We start from the raw sequence: 17,953 nt of genomic DNA, 5'->3' as shown, positions 1-17,953 counted from the left end.
TTTTAAAGGGAGAATCATTACCTTTTTCTTTTGTTCCCATTTGTCATTCTTAGTGATCTCAAAACAAAGAAATAGTGAACCTTATATTACTGCACAATTTGGTGAGCTCGTAAATATGGAATTGGAAGACAGGAAGAAATTGATAAAGGGAAAAGGGGTTAATTATAAAAAAAAATTGTATTTTGTATTTGTTATTAAATTCAGTGTCTAAGCTATAAATTTTTAAATTTCAGTATTATATTTTAATATTTTTAAATTAATATTATATTTTAAAACTGGTTTTAATTTAGTATCTAGTGAAATTATTAATTAAATTTATGTCATAATGTAATTTAGTCAGCACTCACATTATAATCATTTAAGAATATAAATTAATAAAATTTCAAACTTATGAAAGTATTTTATTGAAGGGATAGTCAATAACTTTATTCAAGACTAAAATTAAAATTAATAATAAAATATAATATGCTAAAATAAAAATAAAAATAACATTGCTAAATTTAATAACAAAGGCCATAGACATTTCTTTTCTTTAATTAAACCTTACAAATGGTTTAACTCTTTGTAAACGGCCTTTCTGACCATATTATTTTTGTTTATTAAAATGACAGTATAAAGGAGGGAGAGGGAGTTACTCAAATGTAAATTATGGTGAACAGTGAAATGACAAACTAGTATCTCAGGTTAAATATATATTTATGCTCTTAAATTTTGATTATTTAATCAGTTTAATATTTTAATTTTTGATATAATTTAACAGATATCTGAATTTATTTTGTGTGATATTTTAATATTTTTTAACATGCATTTTTATTCAATACATTCACTGAAAGGTTCATATTATTTATACATAATTAAGACATTTTAGTGATTTATTGGTATGTTTTATATACATAATATGTAGAAATATGTGCTTATTACCTTATGAAAGCCCATAAAGGGAAAATTAATTAGTTATGATGTAATTAAGGATAATTATTTTTTAAATTATTTATTTTATTTAGAATAGTTAAAATGATAACTATAGCAGTATTGTGCATAGAGAATGATTTTGAAAAAAAAATCTACAAGTAGCGGAGGTCAATTAAATCAAAGGATGGATCATTCTTCTCTCTGCGAATTCTCAACAGTTCATCTTCTATTAACATTTAGTTAGTTTTGCATTATTCTTTCAAGGATCAAAGAGGTTTTTAGAACGTGAAAAATGAAGACAAATCATCTTCACTACTTAAAGAACTTCTAGATTTTGAGGAAGCTTTGATTTTCTGATTTATATTTCTTATATATTTCTATTTAATTATAATGACCGTTTAATTAAATATGTCAGGCTAAGTTCCATAAGTATTTAGTTTGACTTTTTACTCATGTATAAACCTTATTTATTATGAGTTTAATGAATGATTTCTTTACCTTCATATATGTATTAGTTTCATTTATTATTGTTGATTGACCATCATATTAATTTAATAGTAATATTTGTTATGAAAATCTTTAGGTTAGAAGTATTAGAAACATCATCTTTATTTTAATATGTGTTGGTATAAGAAATCTAGGTTGCATCGTTAGCTTGAGTGACATAGAAAAAAGGCACATCACCATCTCATTCATTAAATTTGGACTTAGAGGGAAATAAGGAAATTACTAAGTATAAACTAGGCTAAATGCTATTTTATCATATAGTTTATATTAATCATTCATCTGCATATTTATTTTATGGTTTGTTTAATTTATTTTATAAACTTTAAAACTATTCTCAAACATTGGCTTAGAGTGTTTAGATTTATTTTTAGTATTTTTGTATGATAGTTGGTCTTTGTAGTATATACTCTATAATTTTTTGTAAGATCGACCTCTTAGTGAATTTTCCCAAACTAACATTCGGTGCGTACACTTGCGAGTACTAAGTTTTAGATATAATTCACATATATAGCATGAATATATTTAAATATTATTAAAAAATTAATATATATTAGATTAGATTAAAAAATTAAAAATATTTAGATATTAAATAAATAAAATTCAGATAAATTAAGTGATGGTTACAAATTTAGGGGATAGGGGCATAACGATGGATTTGGCAACTATCTTATGATCCATTACTTTCGCTTGTTTACCCTCACTTTGACAGCTAGCACTAGTGTCACACCGTGGAGCTCAAATCCAAATTTTTTTACCGAGAGTGCTAGAGTAATGCGGAATTCTCTGGAACACTTCGGACTAGTGTAGAATTCTCTAGAATACTCTAGAACTCTCTAGAAAAGTGTAGAACCTTCTAGAACACTCTAGAATAGTCTAGAACTTTCTAGAACAATCTAGAAGGATGTAGATACTTCTAGAATATTCTAGAAGGGTGTAGATATTTCTAGAACATTCTAGAAGGGATGGGACAATTCTTGTATATACTAGAATACTCTAGAATATTCTAGACATATGTAGGCTATTCTAGAATATTCTAGACTTGTATGGTTGTAAGTAGTATTCTAGGACATTCTTTTAAGGAGGTGGAATGGTGGTCATCCATGCCTATAAATACCCCTTCCATGCTTCATTTGGAACATATAGAAGGAAAGAAGGATATATAGAGAGAACTAAGCAATATAAGCTTACCTTTCCAAAACTCTTGTGCTCTCTTTGTGCCACTTTCTTAAGCTTACTTCCGCTGGCGTAATTGCTGCTATTTTGCCGAGTTTGGCATTCGAGGGAAGGCTGACTAGCAATCTTGACTTCGGGGGAATCAAGTGAGCTAGGCCGCACGTGGGCAAAGTTTGGGGATAAAATAAAACTCACGTGACACTAGTGACTTGTGTTTTCCATTCTCGATATTTGCCTTTTAAGATAACTCCCTTAGTACCTTAAGTTTTTTCTTCCTTCACAATAGCTCTCCCCCTTTTCTTCCAATCCATTTAAGTTATTCCTGAGTTCCTCTAAACAAACAGCAATTCCTCTAGCTGCAATACGGCCGAATGTTAGCATATACAAAGGAACCTGCTACCTAATTCGTGAATGTATTATATACCAGCTAATCCCAATCATTTTAAGGAAGAACGGAATCCATTTGACACCATTTTGTGCACTGTTACTAGTGTTGAAGGACATTCGACAAAACAGATTCATATAATTCTAACAGTACATAACTGAAGTGAATCAAGACATGTAAAATCACGCTTCTCAACAAACAAATATATTTAATCAACTCTTAGTGCAGTATGTAAAACAGGATATTTTGCGCTCTATATGTTACAAGATTTATGTTGTCTGAATTTCACTGCTTTTGTATTAGAAGACACTGTTTATCTTTCCCTAATCCTTTGAGGTAATGACCAGCAAACCAAAGATACTTATACGTACTGCAAGCCAAAAAAAAGAAAGTAAGTTACTGTATTGAAAATGTTCTGCCAGCTAAAAGTAATTTTAATATTTCTTTTTCTTCTCTGTAGAATGCCATTAGTTAGCCCTGTTTGTTGAAAACCAAGGGAGTGTTATATTAAAGCAGCTTAAGACTGCTTGTTAGACAATGATCTCATGTTAATACAGAAGCTTTAAGCTACCTTGATAAGTGGCTTCTCAGTCATGACAATTGTCACCCAACCAACATAAGGCAAAAACCTGCAACAATGGACAGTTAAACATCACATAAATCAAAGAGGATGCATACTCTTAGCACAAATATTAATATATAGCATGAGCAAAAATCTTTGATTTTGATGATTGCATCAATTAACCTGGAGAATATTACTATGCGTGGATGGTCAAAAGTTTGATCTAGTAAAGTTAGAGAAAACAGAAGATGACGGTATATGCAAAATGCATTGAGAATTCAAGTTATGGGGTTTCTTAATATGCCAACTAAATCAAAATTTTGTAATGTTTTATAACATCATAATATTTTTGAAATATAAATGTTTATATCACAAGTGTAGCATACCCAACAGCTCTTCCCATGATATGTTGTGACTTCAACCAATACTGGCCGTAAGCATAAAAAACTCTGTCATCATCTTTGTTGTTGTCCCCGGATAAAAATAGCCAATCAATAAATAAATCATGGACATGGTGAAAGAATACCTACTGAAACTACAACCAAGAACTATTAGGCTATGAGACGAATATTATTGAAAGCATTTCCAGTTTGTCTTTTATTAATGCCTTGGTGGCTTAAGAATTTTCTAGTTTCTCTTTTATTTACATCCTTCATTTTATCCTTTGACAGAATCTATATTGAGAATTTAAAATTACCCAACATTGGAGGGAATAAGTTCCGAGTATTTCTTTATTCTTGACAGTAGAAGAAATTTAGCTACTTTTTTTTTTAAATCAGAAATTTAGCTACTTGAGCTGCATAACACTGTACCTTTTGTGAGGATATCAGCATCTCTGGTATCTTTTCGCTCATGTACCTACCATGGAATAACAAGAAATAAGATAAGAAAATATGTTATTAACATCAAAGAAAAACATAGAGAGTAAGTTAAGGTAACAGAAGCAACATCTGATTCATTGCAGCTTTTTTTTTTTTTTTTTTTTTCTGAATTAACAACTCTTTTTTGAGTGCTGATGAAACAAATTATAGTAGCTTCATGAGAGAAATTTAATATGCACCATTAAAGCTAAAAAAAATTACAGCGTCTAAATATCCCAAATTTTACTATTAGTCCATCTAGTCTGAGATATAATCGACGCTGTGGTATAAACCAATTCAGGGAACAAATGTTCAAGATTTGTGGAATGCCATCTAATGCATTGTGGTGGATGTATAGAAATATGTGTTACCATGTACAACCAGAACTCCTTTAAAAATGATAATAGGATCAAAAGATAAATTGAGGGTCTTCCCCATTCGAACAGTAATCTTGCAAAAAACATTAGCAACACTAAAATTGACATAATAGGCAGAATGCTGGATGCTAATGATTCGTTATTTTCATTGGTTTTCTATATGGATTAAAAGTCCATAAATTTTTACTTCTTTCATTTGGAAAACTTAATTTATCAGCATGAACCCCCACAGTTCATAATACTATCAACCCATCCCATACCCAACAACATACTTGTGACTGGAAATAAAACAAGCATAGATAGATAAAAGACATGGAATCTTGCACTACCTCAATTACTCGATGGACAATTGGAATATCACATCCCTGAAATAAAGTGCAGAAGAGACATTAGCACCATAACAACCCATAATTTCAGAATTTTCAGATCAAAGAAAAGAAAGATGCATAGGAAATGTCAGAAGAAAGCAAAAGTTCTGCCATAACATATACACAAGACAAAATGCAAAGGGTAAGAGAACTTTGCAAAAAGCAAATGCATGTCTTCCCAAAAATGTCTCAATGCTTTTTCTCTTTTGTGGGGAGCATGAAGCTGAATTGCTTCATTTTTCAATTAATTTAATATCTCTCAATGCTCGTACTAGAGCTGGTATTTACAAGGCTCATGACTTATATCAAGACTGAAATCAAAATTAAACAGGATTCTACTTTATTTTCCATGACAGATATCTTCTAACCACTCAGCATTGAATATGAAGTTCGTTAGCCACAAAGCATAATGTGCATGTTCAAAGAGATCGTATACCCTTAAAAAAGTTCAAATGGATACCACATACTAATATGATTAGAAGAATCATCAAGTAAATCCTGTCAACAGTCTCTAAAATTGCTAGTTATTGAGTTCATTATTGTACATAAAGACCCCAAAGAGGATGAGCTTTGAATAGAAAGGCAACTCTGCATCATTATGACCAAGATATCAAATCTTCAAACTTCATACCACCAAGAAAGCCTCTACATAATTCAATGGGAAGGCTGCATAAATCTAATTCTTCCTAAAGGCCAAACATGGAAAGCCTCAGTGTCTTATGCATTGTAATAAGAAGACACCAAGCAGCTCATTTTGTTCATGTTTGGCAATGTAAGCATTACCTCAAAAGTTTAATTCTATAAAATTGCACAAAATGAAGCATGAAAAACATAAAACTCATGCTAATGCAGTGTATTTATCTTATCTTTTCTTTCAAAGCATTGTCCACAAAAGTGCAGCAAAATGACTTAATTAACACAATTATGATACCAAATGATAAAGGGATTAAATCTCTAAAAGAAGAAAAATTATCAAATTACACAGTTAAACACAAAAGGATATAATAAAAGGAATGAATATCCTGATAAGAGCAAACAAAAAAATAAAAACATGACATAAGCATATTCAAATCGTTCAAGATAAATGAACAGTATGAACAATGAGAACCAACTGCAGTGTACACTGAACATACATCTATGTTAAACACAACAATCTCCCCTATCCGAATAGGATCCTTGCTCATATGTAAGAACAAAATATCACCCTGCAACACAAGAACAAAGTGTCAGCTTGCAAGAAAAGTAATAATTACAAAATGTTGCCGCCACAGTAGTAGGATACATTATATTTGACATAGGTGCAAGTCCTTTCATGGAATTACTCCATAGATAAAAGAGCTGAACTCATCGAAATAAAAAAATTTAAAAAACAATTGAGTTGAATCGAAAAATTCCAGACTGCCTGAACTGCTATTTGGTCTGTGTTGCTTAGGAAAAATAAAGGGGCATGCACTATGTAATATGCAACCAAAGCTTCAAATCATAATCATAAATAGGTATAAAAGAATGTTTTGTGACATTACAAGACTTGATCATAGACATTCTAGCTTCAGGGATCATATACAATTAGATTTTAATAGAGTCAAGTTAATCTCCAACCATTATCTAAATGTGAAGAGCGAACTATTTCAGTAAACAGATAGCAGTTCAATTGAAATGATGTCATTACATAATCCCATGATATCTTGTAAATGGATGGTTCTTTCATTTCAGTCAAATAGTTAAATACATAGCATATATCATCTGCATTTCAATTATTGGTCTCTTTTAAAAACACAATCAAACATTTGAGAACTTTCAAAGCAATGTTTATGAGAAAGGTTCTGCAAAGAACTGGGAAAACTCACTCGCTGGAAAGCAGGTTCCATACTTAGTAAGCACAACAACAACAGAGTACCAGTTATACACATCAATGTCTTCCATACAATTAGTGCTGAAGTCACAATCATACTTGCAAACATTTTGCACCCATTTCATTTTTTTCAACTTAAAGAAATGGTAAATAAAGATTTGAGGACAGTCTTGAAAATAAATCAAGATAATGCATTTTAAGAGGAAGAGATGAACTAAGAGAAATGGTTTGAGAGAGAGCTTGTCTGATCTGAGTAGATTTGATTGAGTCAATGATCTTCCCTATCCACCCCATTTCTTCTTTCTCTTTTCTCCGTCTCTGTAATAAGAGGAGCACTTGGTTTTGTTGTTAACTTCATTTGCTTAAGACCGGTCGCGCCTCGACTGCTGCGGTGTCGTGGTACTTCCACTTACATTGCGACATTTGTACTTGATATGTATGAGAATGGTTTTTTTTTTTTACCCTTTTTGCACTTATGAAATTGAATAAAACTGTAAACATTAATTGACTGTAATAATTCCTGACAATTCATTCTACGGATATTTAAAAGTTTAACTACTAAATTTTAAATTTTTTACTTTTTTATAATTTTATTTTAATTTAAAATTTTAAAATAATTATTTTTATTTTCAAAAGAGAATATTTCATAATAATTTCTAAAATTTAATAATAAAAAATAACATAACAAATCAATATATACATTAATATAAAAAATAAAAAATTAATAAAAAAATTATTATTATTTAAAAATAAAATATAATAAAAATTATGAATATAAATTTTTAATATCATATTACTAAATTTATGATAATTATTTTTTATAATTTATAATTATTATTCTCTTAGCAAATACAATCAATTTTTAATATCATTCCTTTATCATAAAATTTTAAAATTATTATTAAAATATCTTTTAAAATAAATAAAAAATTATTTTAAAATTTTAGAATTATCAAATAAGTTTATTAACATTGATAGTTTAATTTAGACCTATGTTAAGTATCTAAACGTTTTTCCACCGATTCATTATCCATTATATTATTATAATTATTATTTTAATTATAAATAATAATCGAATAATTTTATAAAATTATTTGATTAAATTTTAATATTTTGTAATTATTTATTATACTTCTTAAAAAATACTAAATATTAGTCATATAATTTATATTATATCAAAATTTTATTAATAAAATATAAGATCTTTTACATATTTATTACTTATGTATGAAAATACTATTACACATCTTATTCTATTAAACTATTTGGTATGATATAAAAATATAATTAAAATATTATTTTATATATAATTATAATTCTTGTTTAATAATTAAAATAATTTATTAAATTAGTTATATAATAAAATATTATATCAATATACTTATATATCAGAATTATATATATAAAAAATAATATGTCTTTATTATATATTTAATTAATAAGCTACTTCTGAGAATTAAAATTTATTATATAATATAAAAGGTAATTTATTATTTCAAACTGTAAAATAATAAGGTTAAGAAAACGACATCGTCTAAGGTTAAGCACTTGTATATAAGTCCCTTTTGTGCTTAAACCCAGATATAGTATCGTGCTCCTCCTAAAATTGCCTAGAAAAACCCTAGCCTCCCACCCCACGCGAAAATGGTAAGGCTTCTATTTTCCAGTCCTTTAATCCATTCGCATTTGTTTCCAAGTTCATATTGTTATGTGATTTGATTTAATGATTTTGCAGACAGGAGAAGCGGTGAACCCAAAAGCATACCCACTTGCAGATGCACAGCTGACTATCACAATACTGGATCTTGTTCAACAAGCTGCTAATTACAAGCAACTCAAAAAAGGAGCTAATGAAGGTTAACAAGTCTGCTAATTACTTGCTTCTTCTTCTTCTTTTTTTTCTTCATAAAGATGGGCTCTTTTGCAGTTTCAGTATGCATCTAATATTGTTATTGGGGTTTGGGTTTCAGCTACTAAGACCCTTAATAGGGGTATCTCAGAGTTTGTTGTGATGGCCGCCGATACTGAGCCCCTTGAGATTCTTCTCCATCTTCCTTTGCTTGCCGAAGATAAGGTTTGTCTTCTCCTTGAGATTCGGGTTTTTGTTAATTGATTCAATTTTTTTTTTTGGATTCGTTTTTGTTTGCTTCTTGAAGTGGCTGGTTGTGTTTGTGCTATATATATAGTAGAAAATTGCAGCTTTGGTATCTTGTTAGCGGCTCTTTATTAGAATTGAAGTTTTGAGGGATTTTTGTTTGTGGCTTTGGATATTTGACATGCAAGGACAATGAGCTTTTGAGGTTGTATTATAATGCAATTTGTATTTTACAATTTATGTGAGAGTAGACCACTTGACTTGACCAGGTTTGCCTAGAGGGGTCTGAGTAATCTTCTTAAGTTAATATCTTTAATATTCTTGTTTCTCTGATTTGCGTGTCTATATGTATTTGTTAGCTGTTTGCTAGCTCCCTGTACATGTACTGATATTAAATGTACAAACTTGATATATTTCAAATTTTTTGAACAACAAATCTCGAGATTTGTCGGGCTCATTAAATAACTACCTGTTCTATGTTATTCTCTTGTGGAGGTGCATCTAAGTCCTGCATCTCTAGAAACGTCATTGGGGCATATCAATCTATACTTGTTATTGACTGATTGTATTGCTGAATTACAATGATCCGACAGCTGATGTGCTATATCTGTTGCAGTTTCTAAATATTTCTGATTTATATCAATATATTCCCATCATACCTCTAATGGAGGAGTTGATTTTAGTAACTTTTTAGATAACCTTACTATTCTTTGACTTCTGGTGAAAGGCATAAGTCTAGATCTCTAAAGCAAAAATGCAATATTCATACCAGAATAGACTGAATTGTAATCATATTGTTCCTTTTCCTGTGTGAAAACTACTGATTTTTTTTAGTTAATTATCTTGTAGTTCTCTATAGCTCTTGCCAGACACAATGCCTTATTTAACCTTTTTGCCTGAATCTGCAGAACGTGCCCTATGTATTTGTCCCTTCAAAGCAAGCACTTGGCCGAGCTTGTGGTGTTACAAGACCTGTCATTGCTTGTTCTGTGACAACAAACGAGGGAAGCCAACTAAAGACCCAGATACAGCAACTCAAGGTAATGTCTTCTATTATAGTTTAGGAATTCATGTAATGTCAATCTCTTGGATTTTATTCTGGAATCTGATTGTTTGTATGTGAATGCAGGATGCTATTGAGAAGCTCTTGATATGAAATGTTTTGGAAATTGCATTCGGTGTGATGGGCCTCTTGGATTGTTAGTGGTTACTCCAGCGGGGCTTTGACTGATGAGTTGTATCATTAGAGAACAAAGCTTTTTTTCTTACAATGATCTTTATTAATATTCTTAGTTTTGAGTTATTCGTTATGTATTGTGACAAAGAATACTCATGATGTTTTCCCAGAACTCGAGATATAATTCGTGCTATGAGGTTATTATGTCTTATTTAATGTGAGTTATTGTGCTTGTTGCTGCCTTGGTTTTGTGAAAGTTCTTAACAAGATTAAAAAAAGCCAACATATGTGTTCTGGATCTAAACATTGCCAGATCATGCTTGCATTTTTTCCTTGTTTCTGTTTTACGGGAACTTTTTGCATTTGAATATAGCTTGAAGGTTGTGGTGAGATTATTTATTGGTTTGTGTGCCTTTTAAGGCCTCTGGCATTATTGTGAGATGTAATGTAATTCGAGCAGCGGCATTCCATACGATTAGCATTGTGTGTTGCAGAATTTCATCTCATTATTACTTTGAACATTTCAAGTTCTTTAATGTAACGAAACTGAACTTGATTGTAACAATAGAAATTGTAATGGGTATAGCGCAGACTTGTAGGCGGGCACACAATTTTGCAATTAATATCAAGGCTATTGTTTCTGCTTCTGGTATTGATTTAATACAGATATGTTGAAATACATCACTCTTCCGGACTTTGTGGTCGTGCCGGAGTGGTTATCGGGCATGACTAGAAATCATGTGGGCTCTGCCCGCGCAGGTTCGAATCCTGCCGACCACGTTTTTGTTACTTTTTATTTCATATGAAAAGAGTATACCAAGCAGTTCCCTCAAAATTGCGTTGGTGGCCTGTGCATTATGGCTATTATATTTTTTGAGTTATTCTCGACAGCAAGTGGTCGTGCCGGAGTGGTTATCGGGCATGACTAGAAATCATGTGGGCTCTGCCCGCGCAGGTTCGAATCCTGCCGACCACGCTTTTTTAATTCTAACATGAGTTGGGAAGGTAAGATCATGAAAGTAGTACCAATTGATCCTTCCTTTTATGATTTAACTGCAAGCTCAAATCTTTTTAACGTGAGTTGGGAAGGTAAGATTATGAAAGTAGTACCATTTGATCCTTCTTTTTATGATTTAACTGCACGCTCAAATCTTCAAAAACTAAATGAATGCATGAATTACATTTCAAAATCTATCAGTACAAAATTGCTGCTCCCCTCTTGAGGGGCTTTAAAGTCTCCATCTTTAACGAGGCTATCTCTTAAGAACTTCATTTCTGATCCCAGGCAGTCTGCAATCCTACATATCTCCTCAGATTGTGGGTGGGATTTATCTCCTGATGAAAAGGCATGCAAAGTCAAGGATGCATCAATATCACCAACATCCACCCAACTAAACCCTACTTCCTTCTTCACTCCCTTTTCTCTCATTCCTTTTCTTACCTTCGCCACATCTTTCCATTGTCCCTTTTCAGCATACAAGTTGGACATCAACACATATGAACCGGACTCTGTTGGTTCCATTGATATCAAAGCATCAGCTACCCTCTCTCCCATTTCGACATTTCCATGTATCCTACAAGCCCCTAACAAGCTTTGCAATACAGATAATCCTGGCCCTCCAGGAATACAACTCACTAGCTCCTCTGCCTCCTTTAGTCTCCCTGCACGGCCTAACATGTCCACCATACAAGCATAGTGCTCTGATGATGGTTCAATCTGATAGTTTTTGATCATTGAATCAAAGAGATGTTGGCCCATATCAACCATCCCCTTTCTTCCACATGCTGCAATTACTGAAAGGAATGTGATTGAGTCGGGTCTCACCCCTTCTTCCTCCATCTTTTCAAACCAATTCATAACTGATTCATAATCCCCGTGCCTTGCATATGCAGAGATGATTGCTGTCCAGGCAAATTGGCTTCTCTGAGGTGCCTCAGCAAAGACTCTTTGAGACTCACATATACTACCACGCTTTGCATACATGTCAAGGAGAGTACTAGAAACAACGGGATCACTATTGAATCCAAGTTTCATTATTTGAGCGTGGCACATTTGACCATGTTTCAAAGATATGTCCTCAGCAGCACCAATTGCACTCAAGACACTGCCAAACGTGTATTGGTTGGGCTTTGATTCTGCAAGTGCTGAGAAGAATGTGATGATAGCTTCTTGAGACAATCCATTTTGTGCATACCCAGAAATTAAAGCATTCCATGTTATGATCTCTCTGTAATTAAGCTCCTCAAAAACCTTCATAGAGTCCTCCGCAGATCCAAACTTAGCATACATAGTGATGAAACTATTTTGAACACTTGGTTCTAATGAAAAACCACTCTTTATACAAAACCCATGAACTGTCTTGCCTGATTCCACCAAATCGCCAATTGTTATAGCATGTATTAAACCAACAAATGTCACATCATTAGGATCAACCTCATCATATCTCATCTCATTAAAGAAAGACACAGCATTTTCTTCATCAATAGATATCATTGTAGTCCATGAGACTACATTGCGCTCAAGCATATTTTGAAACACCAATTTAGCATCCTCAATAATCTCACACTTTGAGTACGTTGAGATGAGAACATTGCCAACCGAAACATGTTTCCCATATCCTCTTTTTATACTCAAACCATGTACCTGTCTCCCAACCTCTAAGTTTCTCTCATGACCACAAGCTGAAATTGCACTTGTAAATGAAACATGATCAAGTTTTATTCCTCTTCTAACCATTTCAATAAAAATCGAAATCGCTTCTAAACCATAAATTCCTGCCTGAGTATACCCAGATATAATTGCATTCCATGAAACCAAATCCGTAGTTTGCATTTCCTCAAAAACTCTTCCAGCCTCCAATAAACATCCCCATCTTGAATACATGGTTATAAGCGCATTCCCAACAAAAACTTCACAATCTAATCCAACTTTCAATATACAAGAATGCAACTGTAATCCAAAAAGAAACTCTTCAATTCTTGAACAAAAGGCAAGAACAGTAGTGTAAGTTACAGCATCAAAAACAACCCCATTTGAATTCATTTTCAAAGCAAAATTTAAAGCTTCTTCACTCCGTTGAAATCCCGAAAGCACAGTGTTCCAAGAAACAATATCAGGGTCATTTAAAGTCTCAAAAATACATAAAGCGTGAGTAAACTGCCCAGACTTGCAGTACATATTCATTAGCGAATTGGGTACTGTAATAAATGAATAAAGTCCAGAAGTAATAGCAAAACCATGGATTTGAGACCCAAGTAATTTGTCACCACAGCAAGATTTGAGTGCCAAGGCAATAGTAACTTCATCAATGCTGTTGAAAAAATCAAACTGAATGTTTTTCTTGAAGATTTTAAGCGCTTGAAATGGGAGATTTTTGTGTATAGAATCGAGCATGGATCGGTGAATAGAAACGGAATTTGGCTGGGAATTTTTGTCGAGCAGTTGGTATGCATTGTTATAAGTATGAAGGTTTTCACTAGTAAAAGACCGTTGCTTGGAGAATTTGCGTAGGGTTTTGCAATAAATTTGGCGGGTAATCATTAGATTAGATCAACACACAATTTTTTAGCACAAACTATGAGTTATGAGTTAGTCCCATGAACCATCATGAGCTATGGCGGATGACGGGATTGCTCTGGCCCAGTAATGGAGTTTTTTCCCATTTCTCAATTAATTTCTTTTGCTCTTTTGCTTTTTCACCTTCACAATAACAAATCTGTGAAAAGAGAAAGAACCAGGCAAATTTTGCTGTATTGAGAACCATAACATATTTACATTGATGACCAAAATATTTTGTCTAGCAAGGTAAAGATAATAATTGATGTTGTGATAAACATGACAATTAAATAAAATATAATCATTGTTAAAGATTATAATAAAAGTTTATTTAAATTTAGTGCTCTCGATACTTTTTTTATTTTTTTTAATTATTTTTAAATATATAAATAAATTTTAAATATTTTGAAAAATATTGACCGTATTAAAATTGATTCTTTAACAAACACGACACGAATGCTCTTAACATAGTAATCTTAAATTATATAACGTGATTTTCTTTTTTAAATAAACTAAATTCAAGAAAAAGAAAATTCAAACATGTAGCTATAGAAAAAAAGAAAAATTATTATAATAATATTGATATAGAATCGTGATGAAAAAATTTAATAGATAATAAAAATAGAAAAGGTGAAGGTCCCAGCCATATCCTGATCACCTTCGCATAGTGTTTCATTCAACAACAATGGATTGAATTATATTATTATTATTATTATTATTATTATTATATATATATCATTTTGAAGGTCATACCATAAAAATAAGATCTCAAAAGATTCATACACTGATCAATAAAATGAATATGCATACGAAGAAATCAATGCCACCGTATATAACACTGATCACTAATCTTTTGGCTTTTTCTTTCCCTCCATCATTTTCTCCCCACTTTGTGTTTCAAGTGAGAGAACAAAATAATATATTGAGAGCATATTCTTCTATCAATTAGCCCAGGTGAGTGGAGTCGACTGGGGAGTCCTTAACATATCATAAAATGAACATTTGACATTTGTTCTTGGAATATCTGGGACCATATAATATTAATATAATATAATATAATATGCACATCAAAAGTTGGATAAGCCATCGTATATTTATCTATTTTTTTCTAAAAGGAAATTGGATAATTAAGAACTATCACTTTTTTCTGAAAAGCCCAAAAAAATGGTGGAATAATGGTCTCGAATTTATTCTGCTTGCTGCACATAACAAACACAACACATGTTTAGCTATCTTGGGTGGCAGATGGATTGACCCATCAGACCACTCACACAAAGTCCACATGGAGGATAGCTATAATTATCCCCTTAATTTTTGTTTAACTTGGCATACATATTAGAATCCAACTCTAATTTGCTTTTTCTTTAAGTTGCTGCTGAATGAACTTTGAGAAGCAAATTACATTGTGCACATATATATCGACCGTTGTTGATTTTCTTAGGCAGTGCACAGCAGCCATTTGGAAGTGATGAATGGCACATCCAATTTATTGAGTGAGAGTCAGAAAGAGACTTGAGCCTTCGAGATTTTCTTTTTTGTAATTATAAAATAATAGAGCTGTGAGGTTAATTTAACTTATAGATTATCCGTTATTATTTGTGTTGTATATTTCTTAATAAAAAAGGCATCACATTCTATCGTATCTTTGTATTAATTAACAGTTAAAAAGAGACTTGGACCTTACAAAATCAATTGCCACCTCTCTTTATTAATAACAAAACACCTTATTAAAAAGCATGTCATGATATAGTTTATGGATTGGTCCGTCCCCATCAACCATCGCATTATAAAAGGAAATGATTATACAAAGATGAGTAGGATATGTATGGTTACTTTGTCATATACTTTGTGAACAAATCCTATCAACAATTAAAATCTATAAATAAATATCATGATTCATAACTTTATTACGGTTGTTGGGAACTATAAAATTAATCATCTTCAAAGTGGGATTTGGTATGTACATATATTTCTTTAATAAATAAATTATAATTAACTTTACACATGTAGAATTTACGAATTGGCTTCGACTTTATCTCCATAATTATATTTCTTCATGCATGTTTATAGTAATTTAATGGCATATCGATCGAAAGCTGCAAATCACTTAAGCATGCTACAGTATTGCAAATCATGACATTGAATAACTTAATCATATGTTAATTAATATATACCAAGAAAATGACCACCAACTTGATTTGTTTTGATCGCATTTAAATGTATATATGTGCATGGAAATAGTGGAAGACTCCTACTTTAATATATATGTTTGCTCAAATTTATAAAATTTTCTTACAATATTAGAAGATCAGAATAACAATATTATCTTGTTAAACACCACCTGATAACAGCATTAACTAGCTCGTACTAAAATAATTGTAATTAATAGAATTTATTAGTATCATGCAGGTGATTGATTGGTGAATGCATGCAGGCTACGAAGATGCCAGAGAATATGGTGTTTTTTCTTTTGAGATTCTTTATCAAACTAACAAATTGACTGTAAAATGTCATCAATTTAAGAAATTGCATATAAAATATAAATGGCTAGAATTCATGATCAATTCTGAGAAAAAAACTTATCTAGTGAAATAATTGTTTATTTATCTTTATATATCGGATTTATTTTAAAAATTAATTGTTTTAACTGACGTTATAAAATAAAATTAAATGTCATTATTCCAATGAAGCAACACCACATAATGAAAAAAGTTATTGTATATGATAAAACTTCATCTTCAAATAGTTAGTAGAATATCAACAATGATATGATCTTAAATAGTTTGTGGCACACCAATAAATGAGACGCAACCGTGGCAATAGCGAATGAAGATTAAAGGAAAGATTAATAATATAAACTAAGATAATTAAGAAATCATAAAGTTAATTAAGTCGGCAACTTGCCTACAATAGGAAAGTATTTCAATGATTATTTATTCATTATTTCTGCTTGAAAATTGTTAAAAACTTATAGAAGACATTTTGAAATATGGAAGTTTTAGTATATAATAATTATTCATTTTAAAGATTAGGATTGAAATGCTAATAGCTTCAATTATTATTATTTTATTTATAGGATAGCTAACGGGCTGTAGACTACATGAGTGACAATAATTATTTTGTTAAATTCATTATAAACACGAAATTTATTTGATTTTTATATAAAAAAAATTATTTTTAAAAATAAATATTCTTGACATTTTAATTTTTAAATATATATATTAAATGTGATTATGTATGTACTGCGTGGAGCAACAAATAGAAAACACGTGTCTCAAATAATGTAGGTGGATGCCAAAGTTGATAAGATGGATCCCAGATGGGAGGTGGTTGCGATCTTGTATTTCTTGGATGGACCAAAGTCAAAAGAGGATGAAACAAATCCTTTGCCTGCAAAATTATGTGTATAAATATTTGTATTAGAGGAATGTAAGTGGGAGAGGAAGTAGGAAATGGAGGGAGGACCCATCGTGGATTGTCTGGTAATGGGTCTTTGTTATTCTTAGATTTATTTATGCATAATTCCGAGTGAAGTGGAACCATTATTTTCTCATGTTGCATGTTGCTCTATTGCTGGTGGTGGGTGAGATTGGTCTCAGTGCTGGTCTGTTGGTACTTGGTACGTGCGCAGTTCCAGGTGCATTGCACTCGGTTTACTCCTACGCGTGTGAAGTTCTTGCACGTGCTGCTCTCGTGGGTCAGCTTGACATGTGTTTGTAATCTGTATTAGCATGTGTCATACATATACATACCTCGTAAGGAATAAGACATTATTGAATTTTTGAGTTCAAACCCATTGATTTATGTGAGTTGAGTTAGGGTTTATTATTAATTAATTAAGACAGATATTATGTTGGAACCAACGTTGTATGAATGGAATCCGTAAAAATGGAGCACAAGACAGCGGTTACTTAGCACTGTGTGGAAGAAAAACAGAATATGACAAAATTCATAACCAAATTTTCAAACAATTTTTTATTTGTTTCAATTTCAATACTTCTCAAATACAAATGTTCTTATTTCGATTCAAGCATTTTAGCTTCCATATTATTGTTAATGCAATACAATTTGTTTCAATCGAAACCTTTAGTTTTTATTTTTAATTTAATTTCTTTTTTACATCAAACGC

General features: G+C 31.4%; 3 protein-coding genes and 2 non-coding genes across 6 annotated transcripts; 3 read left to right on the top strand and 2 right to left on the bottom strand.

Moving 5' to 3' along the window:
• Positions 1-3,168: 3,168 nt before the first annotated feature.
• On the bottom strand, positions 3,169-7,636 carry LOC8275869 (signal peptidase complex catalytic subunit SEC11C-like). 2 transcript variants are annotated; one of them, XM_048371649.1, is made up of 7 exons: positions 6,992-7,636; positions 6,278-6,349; positions 5,106-5,141; positions 4,352-4,397; positions 3,926-3,998; positions 3,549-3,606; positions 3,169-3,347 (listed from the first exon to the last, which is right to left on the bottom strand). In XM_048371649.1, the coding sequence occupies exons 1-7, from the start codon at positions 7,103-7,105 to the stop codon at positions 3,339-3,341; spliced, it is 408 nt and encodes a 135-aa protein (XP_048227606.1). In that variant the 5' UTR covers positions 7,106-7,636; the 3' UTR covers positions 3,169-3,338. The 2 variants fall into 2 exon arrangements, with proteins under 2 accessions (XP_048227606.1, XP_048227607.1); XM_048371650.1 differs by having other exon boundaries at positions 7,237-7,636.
• Positions 7,637-8,538: 902 nt separating this feature from the next.
• On the top strand, positions 8,539-10,479 carry LOC8275870 (NHP2-like protein 1). Its single transcript, XM_002524432.4, has 5 exons — positions 8,539-8,643; positions 8,732-8,852; positions 8,967-9,070; positions 10,000-10,131; positions 10,221-10,479. The coding sequence occupies exons 1-5, from the start codon at positions 8,641-8,643 to the stop codon at positions 10,245-10,247; spliced, it is 387 nt and encodes a 128-aa protein (XP_002524478.1). The 5' UTR covers positions 8,539-8,640; the 3' UTR covers positions 10,248-10,479.
• A 487-nt stretch (positions 10,480-10,966) lies between these two features.
• On the top strand, positions 10,967-11,048 carry TRNAS-AGA. The gene has a single exon. It is a non-coding gene; the product is annotated as a tRNA-Ser (tRNA).
• A 114-nt stretch (positions 11,049-11,162) lies between these two features.
• Positions 11,163-11,244, top strand: TRNAS-AGA. The gene has a single exon. It is a non-coding gene; the product is annotated as a tRNA-Ser (tRNA).
• Positions 11,245-11,391: 147 nt separating this feature from the next.
• LOC8275902 (pentatricopeptide repeat-containing protein At4g32430, mitochondrial) lies at positions 11,392-14,142 on the bottom strand. Its single transcript, XM_048371565.1, has one exon. It carries the CDS (start codon positions 13,807-13,809, stop codon positions 11,446-11,448), a length of 2,364 nt encoding a protein of 787 aa, XP_048227522.1. The 5' UTR covers positions 13,810-14,142; the 3' UTR covers positions 11,392-11,445.
• Between the last annotated feature and the right edge of the window lie 3,811 nt (positions 14,143-17,953).

Source organism: Ricinus communis, chromosome 3, assembly GCF_019578655.1.
Source record: "Ricinus communis isolate WT05 ecotype wild-type chromosome 3, ASM1957865v1, whole genome shotgun sequence".
NCBI classification, from domain to species: domain Eukaryota; kingdom Viridiplantae; phylum Streptophyta; class Magnoliopsida; order Malpighiales; family Euphorbiaceae; genus Ricinus; species Ricinus communis.
The sequence above is the reverse complement of the archived record's forward strand: the minus strand, read 5'-3'. Positions and strand labels throughout refer to the sequence as shown.